Consider the following 25,139-nt stretch of genomic DNA (forward strand, 5'->3'; position numbering starts at 1 on the left):
ACGGTCTCATCTCCTCCTTTCTCACGAGAAGCCAAAGCAGAGAGAGAAGCGATGTGTCGCTAACAAACAGACTTCATATTGCCACTCAATGTTTTATTTCTCCCTATAGCTAAATCTACAGGACTACTGGCTATACCTGCGACCACTGTGGCAAGCTGATGAGTGGTGGTGAGAGGGCTGGACCGGCGAGCCTCCACTATGGCTGAAGCGATTTTCCAAGCTCGTCTTTCTTCGCCGTATGCGCTGAGGATGGATGCGAGAGCCTGTTGATCTAAGGTATTCACAACGTCAGCCGCGTGGGGCATGTCAGGGTACCTACGCACAAAGAGATGCCCAATTAAGCGGCTTGACGTCACGACCCCCCTCCCCTCTTCGCCAGTGGTGACAATTGTGAGATGTACAGCTGAGGAGGAAGAAAAAAACAAAAGCATTATGTTTTGGAGAATATTGTGAGGAAATGAAAGGGGAGATGCAGCTTGTGGCACGGCTCATAAAAGATAATCAGAGCTGTTGGTTCACACGTCTCTGTGGCACTTGTTAATTACTATGATTTACTAACACTTCTGAATACACAAACAGACTGTGGATGGAGAAATTATGAAATATGAGCTGCTCAGTAAACAACAGACAGCACAGTTTTTCACAAATAGGGGTGTGCTAAAATACTGAAATATCGGTATATCGTGATACTAAAACTGGTGATACAGTATTGTTATCGTGGGCTGCTGTATCGATATATCGAACAGTATCTTTTGGAACCATTTACTAAATTTGCTACACAGCTACAATTTTGATGTTTGTTCAGTTCAGAGAAAATAAACTTTTCAGTTTTATTGGTTACAATTGGTTCATTCTATGTTGACTTACACAGTGGTTAGTGGTTTAACAAATAAACACTGTTGTTAAAATGTATTTGGTTCTTTAAAATAGTAATATAGTGCAGAATATCATAGGCAATACACTGATGATCACATGTATTGCCATATTGTGATTATATTGCATTATTAGCCATGTAGTATCATATTGAAACGTGAGAGACCCTGCAATTCCCAGCCCTAGTCACAAATGTTTGAATATGTAATAAATTATGGTATTTTATTATCTTAGAGAATTACTGATAACGCTAAATTAAGAAAACAGTGGCACAAAGTGTATACAAATAATGACAAATATTGCCACTATCACAACTGGAGACTTTACAATATATTTTGTTACACTGCAAGTCTGTGCATCGGATATGAAAAATTACAAATTGTATTTGTATTGTGTCATTTTCATTTATTGAAATTTCAATATGCCATCAAAGTAATTAACTGTAAAAATGATAATTCATAATAAAGTAAAAAAGTACTTATTGTTCAAGTTGGATCAACTTTAAACTGTTTTAATAGTTGTGCATAAAGTACATGCTATATCATGTACCAAAAGGTCAGTAGTTTACATTTAGGTTTACATTTCTACCATAGACAGAATTGAAATGACTTATTTTTGCTTCTAAAATTCTCAACATTTTTACAAGAATTTCTTGTAACCTGTATAGCCACAGTTATTGATTAAGTGATCAATCGTGACATGACATCTCTAGTTCACATTTAAGCACATATAATTCTGTCCAGTATTGTTGAGTGCCCTGACCTGTCTCCATCCATCCTCATGTCCAGTGGGCCGTCTTTGCTCAGAGAGAACCCTCTTTGGGCCTGGTCCATCTGCATGGAGGAACAGCCTGCGTCCAACAGCACCGCGTCCACACTTCTCTCCGGTATCCTCATGTGGGACAGCAGGGACAGGATTTCACTGAACCGACCCAGGATCGGCTTAACTCGCTCACTGGAACAAAAACACAACTTAATACAATGCAAAACAGAGTTCAAGACATTTAAAAACACTATCCACTTAAACTGGAATATACACTAACAAAATATGATTCCTGTACTTTATTTGCTGAGTACAATACATGTTTACAAACACAATTGGGAAAGCATCAATCTAAAAGAAACTCAAGAAATTATAGGCTATTATATCATTTGTAATGATTATTCATTTCTTTATTTGATCGCAACAGCATGTCATTATAGGGCGGATTAACCAATTAGAAAAATGCAGGGTCTGTTTGAGTCAAAACAAACATAGTGGCTTATGAGTAAAAAATGACAAAAAATGGACAGGCTTCCTGCAGAATTGAAGTATTAAACTCTGTGCTAAAATAAGTTACACATTTTGTTCAGAATAATACAAGAAATTTCAAGAGGAGATGTCTTCTGCTTTTGAGAGACATGTGCTGCAAATTAGGCTGTGGTTGGAACATTGGAAAGTTAGGCCAGTGGTTTGACGCCGTTCCTGATCCATGTCCAGACACTTCTGCATTCTAACAGAATGTACGAGGCACTGGCTGGTCAGGAAAAACATGATGGTAAACATTGCGTATTCTGGAATGGATTCAGGTTAGTTGCAATGGGACTGTGCACAGAAGGGACACACAGTAAATTCTAAAATACCAAGATGGTACAGATAAAACTGACTTGTAAATAATGATACTTTGGTGCAATGTTTAACTTTTCTGGTGGAGGGTCTGTCAAATGCTTTTTTTCATAGAGATGTTATTGCTTTGTCTGGAAAGTTTGCCTGGTACTAAACCTTTCTATCTCCATGGCCAAACCAGGCCAAATTACAGGTCAGATCTATGGAGAAGCCATCCTGATCACAATCAGAAATCTTGTTTTTCTAGGTGTGTTTGGGCAGCATAACCATCTGCAATTGAAAAAAATGTAAGGTAGAACTGTTTAAAGTCATACTGTGGAACTTTCAAGGCAGAACAATGACATATCCATAGAAGCAAACAGGTGACAGATCCCCATCCACAATGTTAAATAGTGCACCTTTAAGTGACGAAATAAGCACAGGATGGTACTAGATTTCTAATCAGGAGTCATGGAAAATGAATCCATCAGTCAGGTTTTGTGTCTAAACCACATTTACAGTCATTCTTAAAATACACAGCCTAATTCAAATCATTAAAATAAATAAATAAAAATCTACTATGTGTATCTGTATGAACAATAGGTGTTATCCCATTATTACTGGTTGAAGCTCTGTCATAAAAGGTACAAAATTAATCAAAACCATAGATGGTAGTGTTGTGGTAATAGATAACAATATTTAAATGTGAAGTTTTTCTTTGAGTAAATGTCACAGCTTTCATTAAGAAACTAATCCAATAGGATGCAGGACTGCACGATATATATAACAATAAAATCTGAATTGCAATTTGAAAAGGCATACGTTACCAAATAAAAAACTACAATTATTTAGGTAATAGAATGTCCACTGTAATTCAAACAAAATATGTGTTTTTATAGAATATTCTTGTTGTACCTGTAGTTTAGATCTCTCTAAACATTTTCAAATTCATAGAATTTTTGGAGTATCAGCTCATATTTCAGTCTTCTCTCAAAATGAAATTCTCTTGGAGTTGTTTACAATGTTCACTTTGAACAGATTTTAACTTTTGAAACACACATTTCAAATATAATTGCAATTGCAACACTTGTTTAAAACATCGCAAATGCAACTCTACTGGGACGTCATCCAAAAAGTTTAAAGTTTTATTTTTCACCTCCTCCAGCATCTTCTACTGTCTGACGGTTCTCTTCCTCATGCAGCAATGGTGAGATCCTCCGGCCGCGGTCATGCATTTTTCATGTGACCTTTTAACATTGTGTGAACAGAGATGACGGCAGAAGAAAGCAACAGAACGGAGCATCTATATGTTAGACGTCACCACTCTCCAAGTCGTTGTCCATATGTTGCTGGCTACATGAACAACATCTGCTTAATGCTTATGGGCCTGTGTGATATGTGTGTGTGATATTAGTGGCTACGAATAACCAAATATAACCTTGTACCAGGGTGTCAACATTAATTAATCAGTTGATAATTATGATTGTTTGGGTCACAATACAATAGTAAACATTTTAAAATAACAACTGTGGACCTATTAGAAGCAAGTGATTTCAAGCCATATACTCCAGAAACTTAAATTTTTTTTCTGAATGATTATAATCATTTTAACTGTACTTTATACTTTGTTTGTACTTAAAGTTAGATTTCTCTTGTATATAACTGAGATATTTATATTACTACATTTCTATATTTTATTTATTTATTTATTTTTTTGCTATTTTTGCTACTTTTTTTTTTTTTTTTGCTAATTTTGAATCTATTATTACAAATTTTTTTTGGCTCTTTGTTATTATAATATATTATGATGTGTGGGCTACAGTGTCCAAATAATTTCCCTTGTGGATCAATAAAGTTTGTCAAAGTCTAATTCTAATTTTATAAAGCTGGTAGATATGGCAATATATTAGACAGTGTTCATGGTGTCAATAACTTTTAACAATTACTACTATTACCAAGCAAAACTGTAACATAATTTGGTTATTGCTTGGTTCCAGGCCGATAAGATGGGGGCAGCTAAAACTAACTATTTTTTGTTGCAATACTGCAAGCTCTAGGGTCTAGGCACCAAAAGAAATGACCAGATTCAACATTCTGAATTTTCCTTTTAGACAATTACTGTGAAAGTGAATGTGATTAATACTTAAAACTGTCTCTTGTCCCCTATTTGAGAGTATGACATAATCACATTCTCTGAAATCCTTCAATCAATGGAATGTGTTTTTGTATGTGGCCAGAGTAAATTAATGACAGGAGAGTCTGTGTCAGGATGGCAACTCAATGACAATTTAATTACCATGTACCATGCCTACGGACAATTTTTACACCACTGTATTTGGCTAAACTAAAAAGCTAAACCCGGATTTAACCATGTTTTGGGGCTTTAAAACATAAAATGTGCATTATTAACAAAATACTACATGTAATTATTAGATTTTGTGTAATTGTACACATATAGTGTATGTATAATGATTATGTTTTTTTTTTTTTATAATTTAGATTTTAGATATTATTTCAACTTTTTAATGCAGGAATTAAAGAATGTAGTAGTATTTGTAAAAGAGCCGTTCTTTCTGTCCAATAATTTAACTCTGTATAACATGTTTTTATAAGCCACAGTTGGACTTAAAAATATGCAAAACAGTTATGTAACATGTCTGAATTATTAACTTTTTTATGTGCCTTTGACAGAGATGAAGAAGATATAAATGCATTATGTAATGTCTTGGATTATTAAACAGGACAAGTTTCAGGGGGCAGACCGTGGGTTCATAATTGCTGAAGAGTTCACAGCTATTTGGAGCCATACCACTAAACAACACTGACATCACGCAGCCAAACTTTTGTTATTCTGGCATCTTCCAGCACCGAGCCAACAGTGGAACCCAAACTGTGCAGATTGAAGCGGAGGACTTGTGAAATGCCACGAACAAAGCTGAAATAATGATGATGACAGCACGAGTCAGGACCAGGAAAAAAAACTGTTGGGTAGTTTGGCTCCAAGTCAATTAAGATCAGAGGTAAGAAGACGGATGGTTATTTACTGAAATAAAAGAACAATTTGTATTCACCATATAAAATGCTTTACTATAAAGATGGTTCAGATTATGTCTTAACAGAGAAATGCATCTGATTTTTGTTTGAATAATTTGAATCTATAGGACTGATTAATTCAGTCACCAAATGAATCAATTTTTTATATCCTTCTTTGTCAATTTCAATTGTTTTTAGACCCTTTAACAATACAATCATTCATTAAAGGTCCTAACCCAACTCCCCACGAGGGAGTGCAGGTGCCTGTACTGGAAACTATGGATTTTAGACAGGTAAGTGCCCCTGAACAAAGAACAATTAGTTTCATGGAAAACACATGTTTACTTAAGCAAAACTATTTCTGTGCTGACTTATACATTTAATTTGTTCCTTTACTCTGTAGGTGATGCCACAGTGAGACATATGCTGCATAGTGGTTGGTCTGAGGACACATATCTTTCTTGATCTGAGCCTCTCCATACATTCAGTCTAGTGGCACAAAATATGCACTAACTAGTGAATAAGTTAGCATTTCATTAAACTGCTGTAATATGCACACTGAAATCCAGGTGCACATATTAAACCTCCCAAATCTCACATTCAAATCCTGACCCTTTGGGAACAACTGAATTAAACGTTTCATAAGTTGACATTTAAAAATCTCTTAGCTCATATCATTAGCTCAATATTTGAATTGGTTTGGCATATTCATGCGTTTTCCACTATTGTATGGCCCTAGTAGGACCAAAAATTACTTTTGACACTAACACTTCTCACAGAGTCCATTTGCTGCTTTTGCTCATTGGAGGTAAGAGTACACGGTGTGAGGACATGAAGATCTTTCTCTCTCACAGCAGACTGTCTTTAGACGCATGCTCCATGGTTGCGATGCTGCCTCTTCACAAATCAAGCCTGAAATATTCCCCTGTGTTGACCTGCTCAGCTCCTTTACCTGCGTCACTGAAGCCTAAGACAAGATGCTGATTGATTGCTTTCAGCAGGGGAGCAGTGATGAAAATATCTACAGTCCGGCCAAGGAAAAATGAATAGAGCCTACAACGCTGAACGAACACTATCAGCAAGCCTCTCTCAAATTTACTTTGAGGATATTGAATGGTCTGTTCGTTAATAAAAAGAACAGGAAGCATGACTGCAATGTCTCACATATACCACCTGCCAAAAACATCCATGAAATGTTTCCAAATATGGAACCTGAAGTCAAATAAGACTGGATTAATAGACACTCAATATATTTAACTGTCCTGGTCTCCCAAAAGAGATGAGAGAAGAGGCTGGGTGAGTGAACTCCATGACAGTACTTTATATAACAACCTTTGACAACTATGTATTGTATATTATTGTTTTGATTTTGATAATTACAGTAGTAGTAGTATAATGAGTGCTTGAATTGACGTACAACAGCAGATCAGCAGCAGTCATAAAGGTGATGGTTAACGATTCACCTTCACGTTAACAGTAATAAGTCTGTAATCTTCTTCTCAAGAACACGTCAATAGATTGAAAATGTTTACATTCTGCATATGACCTTTAAGAATCATACTGCTTCTAAAGTAGTTGTGATGTCCTGGTGAAAGATTTTTCATTACAGGCACAATTAGGGCTGGGCGATATGGATAAAAAAATATATCTCGATATATTTTGCTATATCTCGATATACGATATATATCTGAATATATGTTCAAGAAACAATAACCCTCTAAAACTGAAAACTGCAAAAACAAATATGCCAAATTCCACAAGGTCTTTTTGTTAATTGAAGTGTAAGAGGTCGGCAGTTCATATAGGAACATTTAAGATTACAAAAAACCCTAATTACATAAATAATAATTTAACTGTAAAATAAAAGAAATAATACATATTTCCTTCTTTTCATTCATAAATAAAACAACTCAACACAAGTTCATCTTCGCATTAACTCTGTTATCCAGACCAGAACCAGAACCGTGAGCTCCTTTAGCAGAAGAAGCTCAGGATGTTCTTTATTTTAACAGATCCATGTTCCAGCAGTTAGGAGCTCTGAGGTTTCCCACAATCCACTGCAGATCAAACCCAATGTTTCCAAACACAATTGTACAAGTGACACTGCAGCAGATTATTCATTAAAATCTTCTGCATAAATAAACTTTACATTGCTAAACTTTACAATATATAAAGCATAGCGACTATAGAGCCACATGAGCCCGTTTAATGTGTTTAATGCAGTTTTGCGCACGTGTTTACATTTTACAGAAATGAAACTTAAGTGCATGGCTCATTTGCATAAACAGCGCACTTCTCGTGCAGCTCAGCTCGTTTAGCTTCTTTCAGGCTAAAGGATGTGACTCGGTGGAATATGAGAATGTGCTGCTGATGGTTTTGTCTGTAAATGGTTGAAAAGGTTCGTGGTGCTTGAAGCTTTTCACTGGCACCAACTTTCGGCGTTCACGGCGACAGCGAATGAGACACGAGCGAACAAAATCAGGGAGGCGGGGGCGTGCGGAGGCGACGACAGAGAAGGTAAAGAAGCGAAGTGGTGAAATCAAAATAGAATATAAGCATTATATTGATATATACGATATGTCAGAATTCATATCGAGCTTAAAAACTATCTCGATATATTTAAAATATCGAGATATCGCCCACCCCTAGGCACAATACTGAGAGGCTTAAATGCACTAACTCTGGCAGAAATGAAATGATGCTCTGTACAATAGTGCAGTCAAACAGAAGTCAGAAGGGAACGTGGTGAAGAAGACAGAGGCCAACTTTTATAAGTGAAGCATTTTAAAAGATGAACTGATTTTCAACAGTGAGATTCACACCAACACTCAACAGTTTGTGTCGAGGTTAGACATTGTTCACAACACAGAGTGCAGAGGAGAGAGAAAATCCTCCAACCCCGTGGTGCAGATGCACTGCGTAGGAAGGCAGGGTCTTTTACTCAGGCTCCAATAATATTGGTTAATGGCTAGATTTCTCCAGGTTCTCTCAACTTGCATCACAAGTAGGTGTGGAACAGTTTACAGCAGGGTATATTGCTCCTGACAGAATACAGTGTTCGGGCGCACTCTCTCTTAATTGTCATTCCCTGCTCACAGGCACAGTGCTCTGGCAGATTCCCCCGAGAGAGGTTTCCCCAGAATCTACGTAAAAGGATTCCTTCCCACGCCACGGTCTTAGGAACATCTCATTTTCATCCTCCCGCACACACACTCCCGCACGCCCCCGCGCAGTGTCCTCGTGTCTCCCTGCTCACTGCAGACTCCATTTATTCCCTTGTTACTTCTAAACTTCTGAGGGCTTCTCTGACTTCCTACCCCCCCACGTCTTATAGATCCTCCGTGGGAGGCAGCATCTCCCTCTCTCTGCAGCGTGGGCTCTTACTCTGACAAATGACATGCCAGGCCCACCAGCTTTGCGTAGGGGGAGAAAAGCTTTAACTTAAGGAGGAGGAATGGATTTGATTGGCCGAAGGAACTCAGGGGCTGTATCTTAGCAAGCAGTATTTGATCGGGCTCCGGCAAGAAGTGAGAAATATAGACATCTGCAGTACTACATCACACCTACAGTATGTTTTAAGAAATAATGACCACGAGCCAGACCCTGCTTTGAGGCTCCAGAGCTCTAAACTGTGACAGTGAAATATCTTGGTAAACCATTAGCAGTGACATTGTATAAACATTTGTCTAGACAGCTCATAACAAGCTTTAACTGGTGTTACTGTTGATGTTTTGCATCACCACACAATACATCACTTACGGGTATTCCTTGGCTAAGTCCTCGGCCAAACAAATAGCTGTGGGATCTCTGTCTAATGCCAGGAGCGTGACTTCAGGGACAGTGTTTAGTATGGCCTTTGAATGACCACCGCCTCCAAACGTCATGTCTAGGACCACCTAAAAAAGACAATACATTTCAGATGAATTAGCATCATGATCCTATTAAAAGAAGTGAGTAAAGCTGTCATCCAAACAACACCAACACTTCATCCACATAATATTTACACCCGCAACAACAAGAAGGTGGTCCTAATGAGGTTGAAGTTAAAACACATAGCAGAATATAAAGACCAAGATCACACATCATTAGAACCTTTACATTTTTTTTTTTTTTTTTCACACATTTCCACATATTCTACATTTCCACATAAAGATGTCCTCAGCAGGTCCCAGGATTTCCATCTGCAGTTTTGAACCAGACAATCAGTTTATCTGTGAACTGTCACATTGGAGAGGACTAGCTCCTTGGTCAAGTGGGGGTTCTGCCACCTGCTTGCCTCTATGGAAATGTATTTTTTTTAATGGCATTAAACTTCAATAGAAATATAATAGAGAGCTAATGTCATACCGTGGAGCATTCCAGGCAAAGCAGTAACATCTCTATAGACACCATAAATGTTGCATAAAGTGCACCTTTAAAGTCCAAATTTGTAATTAAATTGGCAAATGTGGCCCTGTTGTAGTCTCACATAACACCACTAGATGTTATCTATGTTACTGCTGTCCAAAAGTGTGCCAGCTTTGGCCTGACAGAAGAAAAAACAGAGCACAGGTGAGTCTGAACAAAGGCCAGGGAGGTTCACATCTGCCATCTCAAAAACTCTAATAAACCTATAGTAGTTTTAAAATGGCACAAATTAACTGTTTATAATTGCATAACTTTACAGCATACTTCCATGAGATAGTGTGGAGTCTGCCTGGCCTATTCCCCCACCTACCTTTAGTCAAGTTAGTTAATGGCTTACTGTAACTAACATGTTATGCCAAGAAAATTGCAGTCATCAAATAAGATCAGACAAAATCAGACATCAGACAAAACAAAACTATAAAAAAGCTTAAAAAAGAAAGCTAATTGATACATAAAGTGTCATTACAAATAAAATGACCGTCAACACAAATCAAATGGACACCTCTGGTCTACGGGAACAAGGCTGATGACTATTTACTACAACTGCCTGTCTGGATGACTGTAATAGCATGTGGGGAGAGCCATAATGGTTGTAGAGCAAAGCTTTCTTTGCAATGGGTTTTAATTTAACATCCAGAGTGCAGATTGTGAGTAATGGAAATGGAGGATGCTTCATGTCACTAAAAATAACTCTAGATAGAGAGATATAATTTTGTAATAATAGAGCTTAATATGCACCATTATTTAAGCTTTAATATGGTTTCACATTGATACAATAACATCTTAGCAATACAAATGTGCATTATTAAATAGCTTCATCTGATTCAACGTTTGTAATAAAACTCCCATTTACAATTCTCAGGTGACTAGAGCGGCAAAATGATCATTAGCTGCAATATTATTATACATTTCACATAACTTAATTTTAGGCAGATCTGTGTCAATATGTTGAAAAAGAAATACAGGCTTAATCCTTTAAATCACAAACTGTTAATGTGGCAGTTTATGCACCTGAGTAATTACTTCAGACTTATGAGAAAACGTACTGGCATGTTGTATTATCAAATTTGAATGTTGGGTAAAAAGATTGTTAAAGGAGCTGTATCTTAAAAGGTAAAAAAACAGAACTAGTTCATTTGAAATTATTTGCAGCTTATTCCTCTGGCCGATGTTTACCTTGTGCATTCAGAGAATCCCAGTTATACACTGTGATGAGTTTAAAAGTGCTTTTCAAAACTTTTTTTTAACAATTTCAGAGGCCAGAGCAGTTTGCCATTACTGTAATGCTAACAACAACTAGCATGCTTACAGTGCACGTTCTGATCCTAGGACAAGAAAATATACAGGGGCAAGACACATTTTACTCAACAACATGGAAAAGGCCCTTTAAAAGCATCATAATTCTATGTCTAGATTGCGGCTGTTAATGCACTACTAAGACAAAGTATGCTATATTTTCAAGGCTAATTCATCTTTATATTACTTCATCCGTATATTACTTCTTCTTTCCAAGCAGCAAAAGCATTTCTTAAGCCACTTAAATTTAAAGCCAGAATAAATAACTGTTTTGGAATTGGATTGAGAACGTTTTCTATCAAATCCAGTCTCCAAAAATCTAAATAGAATCATTGGGCACTTAAAGATACAGAAGTCTAAAGAATACTACAATACTGTCAGTAGGTTTTAACAAAGCTGCCAGTGATTATTTAATTATTTAAGGTCCACTGTGTAGCTTCTAAGGTGGAGAGTCCCCTACCTGCTTTTCTCCATGGAGATGTTATTCCTTTGCTTGGAATGTTCCACAGTAAGACAGTAAACATATGTCCCTTGAATTTGTTCAATTACAGGTGTTTTATAGCTCAAAAATACCAAAAACATGCGCCACTTGCACAGGCTTGCTTCTTCATAGATCTATGCATTAACCTATCTCCATTGTGATTACCACGTTTATTTCCATACTGTGGAATAATCAAGGCAAACCATAATTTCTCCATGGAGACAAATAGGTGACAGACCCTCCACCAGAGAAGTTACACAATGCCCCTTTAAGTTTCAAACTAGGATCAATAAAGGTTAAAATGAACAAATTAAAAAGTTGCATTATAGCCAACAAGTACTATTATGGCAATAAAATTTATACATTTAACATTCAAACTTATGCATGAATATTTTGTCATTTAAATTTTTTGTTCATCCTGTCTGTTGATCCAGCCGATTAAAAGCTTTACTGGGCATGACTCGGCCAATATCAATTGCAAATGCTACTGAGAAAACACAGGTGCAGTGAAGCAAGTGTAACATTGCTCAAAAGGTTGACCAAATTATACCCCCACTTTGAGATTTATCCGAATGTCAGCAAACGGTAGCACAAAAGGAAATGCCATCTATTAGCCACAAAAACATTAAACATGTGGATCGATAGTGACGCTGGGGCTGGGTGTGTGCGTGCATGTGTGAGGGAAGAAGTGATCAATGGCGGTTCCCTTTCCAGCGCACAGCAGCAGATGGGGAGGGGGAGTGGGCTAGTCGGATGAGTCACACGCATAATGAACTTGCCTGTTGTGCTATTCAATACAAAAAAAGGAAAAATCTAAACACAAACAGACAAAATCAAATAAATAAAAAATAAGGCAAGCAGACTTTTATGAAAACGTTGGATATAAGTAAACACGAGAAAGTGATCGTCTACAGGAGTACTTGTCACAACAGTCTTTCATCAAGTCTCAAGGAAAAATGTGAGCATAAGGCTAGTGCTGTTTTGTTTCATGAGAGCAGATAGCAAATGCTGAAAGACTTTGCAAAAATATCTCTATATATGTGAACTTTCTCTGCACAGCAATGAGATATGCAATTTATGCTTAAACAGAAGGCTTGCACAGTGTAAACAACTCCAGTAGCATTTACATTTGAGAGAAGACTGAAATATTTATTTATTTATATCAAGAAAACTAATACAAAAATCCCATGAATTTCAGAACATGTTTGTAGAGATCTAAGCTGCAGGCACAAAAAGATTTTTCTACAAAAGACAAGATATTTTATTCTTTGCAGAGGACAACGATAGACAAAGGATAATTGCAGCAAATTGCAGTAAATCCGTAATATTTTATTTCTGGGCATTGCAATGAGATATACGTAATGTTTTGTATAGCTACAAGCTTAATATAAGATATTTTAAGAGATACTGGTTACTAGTATCAGTTGCAGTATTTGCGATTTGCTTACTGCGACCATTCAAATTGCAATTTTAATTTGATCATTATTAATCTCACAGCTCTATTTAGCAACACCACGTGCTAATTCATACAGCCAGGCATAACATTGGCAGTGTCGAGCTCATGTATTATAAGGAGTTCCACCCCCTTGCACTCCCGCTAACCTCCCTCGCTCTAAGTCAGCTGAGGGAGAAATTAAATGTGCGTAGACAGGATTGCCGAATTGGTTGTTTACAAGGTCATTTATAAAGGTAAATTAAAAAGCTAGTTTCCTTCAGCCTAAGGGAAAAGCAGTTTATTCTCACAGGAACTAATGCCTTTTTCTCAACAAGAACCCACCCAGAACATTTCCAGCGTCTGCCTTCAGATGCCCAGAACAACTACGTGAGAGATTCAAGATAGAGATTTGTTGATAATAGGTTTGGCATTTGCGACAATGATTGGCACCAAACTTGGAGAGTGAGTCATTGGCATTGATATTTCATCCACGGGAGATGTCAGAGAGGCCCCTCGTGCAGACCAAACAAAGAAACACAAGAAAATGAACAGGGTCAATCCAGTGAAAAGACTTCACAAGAAATACAAAGTTGGGTAAAAGTAAGAGTCATGCAGTTTCTGCCTTTGCCAGCAGAGGGAACAGGAGAGTTAGGAGTAGTTCGAATGGTGCAGTACTGAGCTGCAAGGTGCTACAATGCAGGACACTTTGGTAGGAGTCCTTACATAGCATTTTTAATAACAATAATCCCTTCAAGACACGTACAAACAAAAACAATAGTAAAAACAATTCAGGTTATAGTGCAACTCATAGCTAAGTATTTGCATATAATTAACTTATATAGGCCTCATAAGGTGTGGGGAGGGGGCACTCTGAAGACAATGGTCAACTCCTGTGCCTATTTAGCCTTTAAGGAGATTTAAATTTAGAATTTTGACAAGTGAGTCCTACGCCTAAACTGTGATTATCTAAATTTAATCTGTGGTGGGCAGATGTAAAAAAAATGTGAATGTAGTTTTGAAGATGCAAAATATGATGCTGAGTATATAGTTTACAATTAGCTAATAATAAAAGTAAATCAATAAAAAAAGCTAAATAAGCATATAAAGTGATATTTCTGGACCTTAGTTTTACAGTCATTTCACATTTATCTGAAACTTAAAGCTCAAATTAAGTATTTCATTACTTTTTTTAAAACACATTTTTGTTGGATTCAGTCACTCCAAAAACTATCGAGATTCAAATTTTTGTCTACATCACCCACCTTAACTATAAAATATAAGCAATGTTTAGGGTTATGATGAGTTCTGTGGTCATTGTATTGTTTTGAGTAGATATGACACTATTTGTGGTTTATACTAGTGGACATATCTGTTACACAGGCAGAAAACTCACTCAACGATGGCCATATGGAAAAAAGGGGGCCTCTTCTGGTTGAATTCATTAGGAAAAGGGGAACAGGAACCAGAGAAGCCAAGTACTTACCTAAATCCTACTTGTGACTCCCCAGCCCAGGTCAGTTACAGTGGGGGAGCTACAATGTCATTGAGGGGAGTTTTTACAGATCTTGTTACACTAACACACAGACCATTAGGGAGACAGATATACAGGTACGGGATCGCTTTTCTTGTCGCGTCCGTTGCCATGGCAAGAGCAGAGCTGAGCGGTTTGCATTTCCCTCTCTCTGTCACACAAAGTTCATAGTGAGAATTTTTGGAGGTGGCACAGTGGCAAAGGAGTGGACAAAAATGCTGTTGGGAGATGAGTCAGAATTTAATAGACAAATTTCAAAGAGCTGAATTTGTGCCAGTCTGCTGGAACAATTCAATTAGCAGAAAGTCAAATTTTGTAGAATAAATAAATGGAAAATTCAGCTGTTCAGAAAAGAAGCTTGTGTCGGTATATGATAAAACTAAGGAATATTCTCTAACAAAAACTATCAGTAAAAGGCAAATATACACTTTGGCACAGTCCCTGTATACAATCTCAGTCAATCAGCAGTCAAAAGTCTAAATGTCTTAAGCTAATTACTTCTTACGTCTTCTTAATTACTTCTTATTTAATTCAAGATAATCCAGCAACTCATGTCGTTGCAATAAAGGGACAGGGAAGGGCATCTGTAAAAACTATAGGCAAATAACTGGATGCTACTAAGCCCGTTATTGCTAACCCTAAAGATGCTACCTTTAATAAAAAATAAAAAATAACCTTGATGATTCTGTACAATACTTTGCTTTAACTCAAATCTAATTTGCTGTGTTCAGTCCAAGTCCAATCACTCACTTTAAACTACTTGGATAGTTCCAGTGGTATTTTCTTCCTAATTGGCCCTCCACAGTGTGACGCTGTGAGATGGTGGATGCGGTAGAGTCTGCACGTGTGTACACCTGACTGTGAATACAGCTGTCACACCTGACACACCTGTGCTCCGCTCTAATGACTTAACACATTTCACAGAACCCTCAAGATGACATATATGTTCATGTAAATCAAAAACTTGATTTGACAGTGGTGTAGATAAGATAAGGATGTACCTGGTTGTAAATGGGCTGCTCAGATATATGCAGCAGTTTTGTTTAGTTTTTTTTTGTTATTGGCAATAGAAAAGTTATTTATTGCAATAATGATATCAATCAGACTTTATTTGTCTCAGAGGGGAAATAGATTTTGTGCATACAATTTCCAGCTCAAAGAAAAAAAATTCTAAAAAGTTTCAAAAAAGTACAAAACTTAAATTATGAATGTTAATTACACTGTGTTCCGTGATGCATATGTTTCTTTCTTTTCTTTCTATTAATTTAGCAGTTAATATTTCAGTCTTAATTCTCTTTCTATCAAAACAGAAATTGCAAATTACAATTGCAATACTTCTAAATCTAAACGCATCAAGTTTCTAAAACAGTTTGGTGGCACTTCAATCATTACTTAGAATTAAAGTTGAACTTCTATTAATGTTGCATAAGGTTTCAAGGAGAATCTGAATATTGTTGGTGTTTTGTCATCCTATAGTGTATTTAAATATTGAGGAGACCTAGAATGACATCAATCGTACAGACAGGACGAGTGAGTGAATGGGGGCAGGATGCTACCAAAACAGATGGCCAGTGAGAGCAGACAAACTCAAAAAGCCATGAAAGCTTCGTCCAATTACTCTGTCAGGAGATTATGTTGATGGCGGATGGTGATGTCTGGGTTGAAGCATCTTTTTTTACCATGTCCGAGTCATGTCTTGAGCAGTAAAAGCATCTGAGTGGTTAAACCTGCAAGTGATACAGGAGTACAAATAAGTTGACAAAACCCTTTGCCTGGGGGCGCCTTCCCAATGCCCGCCTACATGTTCAGGTAATCTCTCTCTTTTGTTGGAGGTATGCCGCGGAGTTTGGACAAATACTTTCATTCCTCATCTATTCACTGCTGTTTGCTGACTCCTGGCACAAGTTTAAATAAAGGCATTTAAGGAGGTATTTGAGCTAGTTTAGACAGGACACCTCAGCGCGCGTGCAGGCGTTTATAGGTCATTTACAAAAGTGGAAGTCTGAGTCCAGTAGATTCATAACAACTGCTATATTACAGGTGATTCAGTAATAAAAAGTCATAAATTACTCTCTAGTAATAAATTTAATAAGCGAAAAGAGCATGGCATTTGAAAAGGCGACTCACCTCTCCACCAGGCTGCACAGTGTTTATTAGAGATAGGGCATAAAGAGATTGTCTGCTTACATTTTATGACAGGTTTGTTAATGTCTTGCTCATGACAAATTGGAAATATACGCCTAATGTTTGTAATGAGCTGATAGGAAACATCTGGTGCCCATGCACAATCCGTTATTGTTTTGGTTCATATTCTGCACATGATTTGAGTACCTGGTATTTTAGGAGCTGCAATTCCAGGGATATTGGAACTACTTCATGGTCAAATCAATAAAAATTATGATATCATTATTATAATGATAAAGTTACTATATACTAGGACTGATAATCACAGTGGTTCCTCACAATTCGATACGATACTCATTACATGGCTCATGATATGATATTATCACGATATGGATATGAAACATGTGAAAATATAATCAGTATATGGTATGATACTCCAAAAATACATTTTAGCAACAATGTTTCTTTTTTAAACCAGTACTTGCAAAGTTAATACAGTTAATATGAAATTCGTTTTAATAATCAAAACAGTGAATATACCAAGTGCATTGCAAACACGTTTCCTTCCATTAAATAAGCAACAAAACTGTAGTACTGTCACAAAAAATGCTAAAAGATTAAAAAAATAAAATAAAATAATAATACTCTTGGCGATACAGCAGCCCACGATAACTAGACTGTTTCACCAAATTTAGTATTGTGATTAGGGCTGGGTATCATTAAGAAGTTGCCGATACGATACATACCTCGATATATAGGCCATGATACGATACATATCTCCATACAGTGAGCTTACGATCTGATACAATATATTTCAAATCAATTTGATATGGTTCAATAAAAATAAAGGCTAAATCACAGCTGTGATACTAAAAGTCTTTGTTAAACCACTTCTTGTGCAAAATTCATATGAAACACAAACATTTTAATCATCAAAACAGTGAAAATGTCACATGTCACAAAAAGGACTTTCCTTCCACTAAACAAGCAACAAAACTGTAGTGCTGTAACAAAATATAAAATAATTTTGTAAAATATACCAAAAAATATGCTTGGCGATATATCGATACAGCAGCCCACATATTGATACTGTATCACCACATTAAACGATACGATATATCAATATTTTTATATTTTTGCACACGCCTAATCACGATACATCGATATTTCAATATTTACCCCTACTATATACATACACAATATATTTTGTTCCTAATACAATGTTCTTTCCAATCCAATTCAAATTACACTGTTCAGAAAAAAAATTTACTTCTGCACAGAACAACTTCCTGAAGACCCATTAGTAATTACATAAGCATACATTGTTACAGAATACAAAATAAAACAGACAGTTGCAAAGTTTTCCACTCCCATAAAAAAACAAAAAAAACTTGTTTGCACATTTAAGTTTTGCTGCTATCCTTCTGGTTCACACACATTGTTTTGATGGAAGTGCTGTTACATCTGCAAACAAGTATGTACAAGTATAAAAGGCTGGCACAGGTTCATTCAGCTGTACATCAAATGAAATAGGAAAAGCACATTGCTACATACAGTACCAGTTAAACCCCCTTCACACGCTTCAACACAACCTCAGGGGAATTTACACTTAACATGCCACAGCAACTAACAATTCATTTAACAATTCATAAAAAACACGCCACACCCAGACCACCCCAATGCTCACTAAATGGCAAATCATAGTGAAGCAGTGGTTTTCAGACTGTGGCCCATTTATGAGTAGCTTCTTCTGGTGACAGTTTATTGCAGGTCAAGTCCAGGTTAGACCTGGTTTAGTTCTAGTTTAAACTTGAATATAATTAAAAGGTGCACATGTAACTTTTCTGGTGGTGGCGGTGGTGATGTTACAGATATGAGTTCCACTGTTCCACTTTATTATAGTACTATTAAGTGTATTAATTATAGTAATGCATACTGCATACTACTTTATAAATGTTTTTTATTGCAAAAAAATAAAGCAATACTTTGAAACACAAGCATGCATTCCTACAGTTTTTCTCCATGAAGAGACATGTTAATGCCATACTGTGGAACATTCCATATTAATATGGTGCTAGACCATCCACCAGAAAAGTTCCACAGTGCACCATTAGATAAGGGTGAAATATGAACTACTTTGAAGCTTGAACTTCTAATTTAGAGTTTATTATGTCCTGATTTTAGAAATGGTCGTAGTATTGATTTTTATTATTATTTATTTACTTTCCTTGTTTGGATTACATAAAATAATAGTTGAAGAGGTAGTACTTGTGATAGTGTTTGAGTATTACTGCAGTTTGACATAGCCCACTGAAGCAGGAGACTTGTGCTTCGAGCATAGCACAGGCCAGATGACCTGCTGAGAAACTATCTAAACAATTTGAGGACTCTGTGTCACTGTGTCTCCTCTTACCATATATAGCAAATTTTAAGTGCAATCTGACTTGTTATGACAACATAGGAAATGTGACGTATCCATAAATTAGTTCTCAGAAATACTTAAACAGCACTAAGTCTCCACTGTTGCTTTTGGGATCGTCTCAAACACACGCAGTTTGTGAATGGAAACAGTGAGATTCCTCTGAGATTCCTCACTACCTGGCAGAGAACATAATGTTATGCAAATGGAGGGGCCATGCCACGGCTTGACTCCCAATAACTCTTCTTGGCCCATGAGTGTAAACACGATATTCCAGACATAATGTAACAAGTCTAAGATGCTAATTGTTCTTCCTGTGTTCAAATGAAAATGTGATTAAACAGCTGTTTGTGGTCTGCGACCTGACACCAAGAAAATGTTGCTGAGTAAATATTGTAATAGAAAATCAAATAAGGCAAGAATGAGCTTGACAGATTTTCTAAACATTTTGTGCCCATTTTACTTTGTCTTGTGCAACCTGGCATTTGCATACAGAAGCCTTTAAATTGCATCTAAATCCAGGGATTTCGTCTTTGAGCGTTAATGCAAATATTGTTCTTATTTTCATTAAACTTATTGAAAGGGTGGGGCATGGTTTGTACAATGTATAGGACCTGCACTGGTACAAAGAAATGACTTTTTACTGGGTATAACTGCTCCTGCAGTTAATTAAATTGGTAATCTTTATATTAAATGGAACCCATATAATAATATGCAATAGTATTGTAGAATATAATATTATATTCTAATATTAAAATGTTTTTATCTTTCTGTTTGTTATATAAAACCTTTCTTCATCATTCAAAATGTTTAATTAGTTTATAAAGCTGGTAGTAACATGGAATAGTAGACAAGTAAGAAGTAAAGTGAACTGAAGATTCTTGAGACATAATTGCCTCATAAACTTTTATACTTTAGTTGATAAAATGCACAAATGCACAGTTACATTTGAATTGTCAGTAAGTTGATATGTCAATAAGACTGTCGAGACTCACATGAAGTGTGTCATCTGAACAGGTTGACAATTTCAGGAAATTCAGAATATTGTTCTTTTCTTTACTTAGAGCCAATGATCAGGGAAAGTAACAGTGTGCATTCAGACACACAAGCGCTGTTCTTTCCTCCAGAGCCGGCGCTCTTGTGGGAGTTTGAACTAAATATTTCCTGTAAAAATAAGATCACTTTACTGAGAGACTCATGCGGCCTTTATGAGATGGCTGGGAACCGATGACTCGCGGAGCTGCTAAGCATCATGTGCAGTCACAGCCTTATGACGACGATTTCTGTAATATGTTATTATTCAGCCATTAAACTGAGCAAATATTTGTGGTGCATCAAATACGCCACAAACACAAATGTGATATAAAAGATTATTTACCAATTAAGTCCAAAGTCATCCTGAAAACCCTACCTCCCTTGGGGGCCAGAGATGGCACAGCAGAATAATTCCACAGATTCCAGACTTAAGAAATACAAAGAGAAACATGATTGTGCTATAATATCTGATTGCATTTACTTTCAGCACTTACTTGCTGGTTCTCACAGAAACTTCAACACTCCGACACACTGATGCTAATGAATATTTTGGTATGAATGGTCTTTGTCATCTCTTTACACTTTTTTGACTTACAATTTTTACTTTTAAGCATGTATGTGGTGGATGCATGAAATGGTCTAACTTAACAATATTTGTTGTCATCATAAGGTATATTGTAATGTCGACTCCATTTAGAGAGCTTTGGCAGAGCATGTGTAGAAGTCTACACCTAGTTCTACACATCATCGATCTGGGAATGGCTCTATTAAAAGCCAAAAAGGCAGAATATTCAGGCAAGCATAACATAAAGTCAAGAAAAAAGACAACAAAAGCACCAAGCACTTCCCTCTGCACATCTTTGTAAACCAAACGGTCTGTATTTCACAAGAGCACGTCTATCCTCATCCACATGTTTGTTTTGGTTCATTTGGGTGCTTGACGATTGGGTTCAGCTCAAACTACAAAGCTTCCTTATGATTGGACAGGTGACCCAAACGGATACGTGGGAGCTGTCCAAGATTTATCTTGTTTTGCAAAGTAACATGACATGTCCTTTAAATCAGATTAATTAAAATATCTACAGAATATGACAGCTATTTGATGTGATTAGTCATTTCTACCCTAGTGAACATATCTTTAGTCCATATAGGATTTTTTTTTTAATCATTCAGTGTACAACTGCACTGTATTAACTGAAAAAACAAAAACAAAAAACAAATATGACACTTTCAGTGCTAACAGTGACCAGTCATTCTGTACATGAATTGTTTGGCTGAGCCTATTAACCCATATCCTGAACCAGTACAATTTTCTACATTTTTCTCGATAGAACTCAGTACCAGTATGTATATTATAATTCTACATTTGGTGAGTAAATACCAACAGGATGAAAAGGGCCAAACAATTCACATCTAAATAAATCAACTCAAATGATTCTCAACATTTCAAAGTCACTGCATCATCGCTGTCCAAGGTGCTGATTCATACATCGACTGCTTTGGGAGCTTTCAGAGAAACCCAAATCCCAATTGTTTTCCGAGGTTAAGTTTGTCACCCACTCTGCCTGCCAGCAAGGATTTTGTTAAAACCACTTTAAAAAGATTTGTTTCATTTGGTGCACTTCCAATAAAAACAGCCTGGTTCCTTCCCTCCTCTACATAAAGCTCATAAAACCCATGTCAACCTCCGCCCACCTCCAGGAGTTCTGAGACCGCCTCTTTCGCCGCGGAGACGCTGAGGACGTCCCAGGAGGAGCACGGGGAGTGAGCACTAGTGCCTTGTGTGGAAGTGCCCGCCAATAACTCAATATTTACTGTAGGTGGGCATTCCCAGGCAATGATTAGCCTTTCTTACATTTTTATCATTGCTGAAGTCATAATATCAGTGTAATTACATGAGGGAATATGAAAAATTTATCTTTTATAAATATGATATTGCCTGATTTTATTTTAATAAAAGAAAAAAGGTATTGCATTTCAGTGTTTGTGGAGCAAGAGGATAATAAAGAGTTATGACATGGGTATTCTTGCTGTGAGAGTAATTATGCGGGAAAGTTGAGAAAATTAATCATGTTTAATATATTATAGCTCGGATATCTCAGATGTATTTTACAATTACATTTTCCTCACTCTTTTAATAATATCAGAAACCAGACACTGAACTGAATCATAAGATTGTACTTGTACAGGTCTATGTTTTGTGCTTCTGCAGAATGCTGTTATAAGTTTCACCCAGTAATCTGCTTTTATGTGGCCTCTTAGCTTATCTTTTTACTCATATTTTTTTGTGTAAAATTTGTCTTTTGTGTTGGCATTTTACATCTTGCCAGGGGATTACTACTGAAAAATAACTGATAACTAATACTGATGCATTTACAGAAATGTTTATTAATGTGCCTTGATCCTAAAAAAAAAAAAAAAAAAAAAAAAAAAAAAAAAAAAAAAATATATATATATATATATATATATATATATATATATATATATATAATATATATAATATATATTTTATTTTTTTTAAAACAGGTACTACTTGATATCGATATATAGTTTTAGTTTGACACATAAAACTTATACTGAATATAATTATGAGGGGTTGTGTATAGCATAGGTTTTTCTTTAAATCACAGTAGAGTTTGGAATTTTACTACAGACAAAAATAATCCACATAGATAGAGATGGGCAATATATAAAATGATCTGTAAATTCTGCAAAATATTGCTTACAAACTGTGGTATACAGTGATATTTGGGCATTTTTGCAGTTCTATCACATTGGTTTGAACCTTAACTAATAATTAAAGGCACATTTAAATATATTTCTGATGTATTGCCAAAGTATTTTCCGATTACCACTGAGGTATTCATTTTTGTCAATATTGCTCACCGCCTAGGTACATAGCGTTGATCTCTCTGTGCAGAGTCTGCAGTACTGATAAAAAGCATTGTTAGTGTATGCCTACAGCACTATGTTACAGAATGATCTCCTTGACGTGAAACTTGCAAACACAGACTTGTGCAGAGGGAAAGGAGTTGTGGATGTGATTCTGAAGTGATTGGACTCTAAAGGATGGGAAGGGAGGGACCTCGGCAGTGTGTGCATGAGTCATCACACCCCACCCTCAGCCAAACTGTCTGTTTTTGTCTCTCAGGTTTGAAGATTTACTGAGCTACATTTCTCTCTGCAAAGATCCAACAAGGAACTGAAAATGTATTTTAACAAGGGCAAGATTGTTTAGAAATAGACAAAAATAGTAATTACACCAATGAAAAAACACTCAAAAACAGCAGTGTCATAAAGGCACCCTCGTCTCACAGGGAGAAGGTCCTGGGTTTGATTCCCATTGGGGTGGAGTTTGCATGTTCTTCCCATATATAGATGGGTTTAAGCTGAATGCTTGAGTTTCTCCCACACACCTAAAAAAAACACGCACAATAGGCTGATCCTCCAGCTGTGCAACTGATTAAATGCAAGCAGATTTTTTTTTCTAAATTGTCAATGATAATATAATATAATCTTGAAGCTTTTTAATCGGCAGGTCTAAAGCCAATACTTTGTCAGCATGTGATTTGGAGCAAAGTTCAGATTTTGTAGGAATACATTTGACTATTTTTGTGTTAAATATCACTGATTAAAATCTGTCTTGAAGACAGTTTAGACAACTCAACTACAATGTTTTCAGTTATCACCATTCACTAAATAGCATTAAATCTTGTATTTGAACAGGTGGCAAAAAACTAACTCAAAATAAGAGTTTGAGTATCGTGACAAAACTAGACTGAATGCAGGATAAACTTTCTCAATACAATTCAATTTATATCTTATAACATCCCTTTGAGAATCATCACTTGGTAATTAGAATGACGAAACATCTGATTTTGACAATGTAGATCCAATATATCAATGAAAAGCTTACTGTCAATCCCTGATAGACTAGATTCTAAAGATAGGAGAGGCCCTAACTCTGTGGGAGGAAGTCATTCATGATAATCAAATTAATGTTTCAAACAGTCTGGGGGTGGAAATTAAAGCAGGAGGAGGGGTTCTGTGTGTGTGTGACGTGTGTGTGTGTATATATTACTCCTCACTGCTTCAGGTCTCTGCAAATGGGAAGTGTGTCATATATTTAGAGAGCAATCTTACGGTCAAAGGTGAAGGACAGCATTTTGTATAGAAGCAGTCTTTTGCCTCCCAACTGATAGATTCACAATTGAGTCACTTTTAGAAACATTTTAGCAGCATTTCCGTTTAATGACACATAAAAATATCCGACATGTACTAGCATGCGTTAATCTGTCCCAAATTGAAAATCTTTCCGGTGATAAAACCCTCATAAGCCTTGCATAAGATCATAGTGAAGCTAAATATATCATGATTAATATATAGCCACAGGAAGCAATTAATCCCTCACTGACCTTTGGCTGTTTAACATCATGGATTATATCTCAATTTGACCAAATAACATATGTAATCTATCTTAACTTGGAAGGTGAGAAAGCATGTGAATAATACTGTTTTAAATTAATATATACTGCTGTTTGAAATATAAAAATTGTGTCAAAGTGGCATTTGAAAACATCTTTGTTTTAGCAGGAAGCTGGAAATAAGGTCAAATACGATGCAGAGGATCTATTCAAAATGACTACACGCATCATTGCTTCATAGTATTTCCCCTAAGTGTGACACGGAAGTCAATAAAGTGTGCAAAGGAAACAATACAAACTATATAAAGCCCGCGAGAAAACACGAGTAAAACTGAAAAGAGAGGGTGGCATCTTGTAACTATATTCACAAAATGTAAAGAGATGCAGAGAATAGGGCTTTCTCCCTCCCCAAGGTGAATTTCATGGTACTAAAGAAAGACAAAAGCAGAACAGGGCCAAGTCCATTAGGGAGTGCAAAGCTGGGCCGGGGTAAATGA

At 36.4% G+C, this 25,139-nt stretch overlaps 1 protein-coding gene across 1 annotated transcript in view; it reads right to left on the bottom strand.

Annotated features, from left to right (window-relative positions):
• The window catches only part of mettl15 (methyltransferase like 15), a 48,591-nt gene that overhangs the window by 12,850 nt on the left and 10,602 nt on the right, over positions 1-25,139 (bottom strand). The window contains exons 3-5 of the mRNA XM_020938874.2: positions 9,250-9,386; positions 1,636-1,827; positions 137-315 (exon numbers count right to left, since the gene is read on the bottom strand). Coding sequence (XP_020794533.2) covers positions 137-315; positions 1,636-1,827; positions 9,250-9,386 — 508 coding nt within the window. The remainder of the gene's footprint in view (positions 1-136; positions 316-1,635; positions 1,828-9,249; positions 9,387-25,139) is intronic.

This window comes from Boleophthalmus pectinirostris, unplaced genomic scaffold (genome assembly GCF_026225935.1).
Source record: "Boleophthalmus pectinirostris isolate CB_2022bp ecotype Guang Dong unplaced genomic scaffold, ASM2622593v1 HiC_scaffold_19, whole genome shotgun sequence".
Classification (NCBI taxonomy): domain Eukaryota; kingdom Metazoa; phylum Chordata; class Actinopteri; order Gobiiformes; family Gobiidae; genus Boleophthalmus; species Boleophthalmus pectinirostris.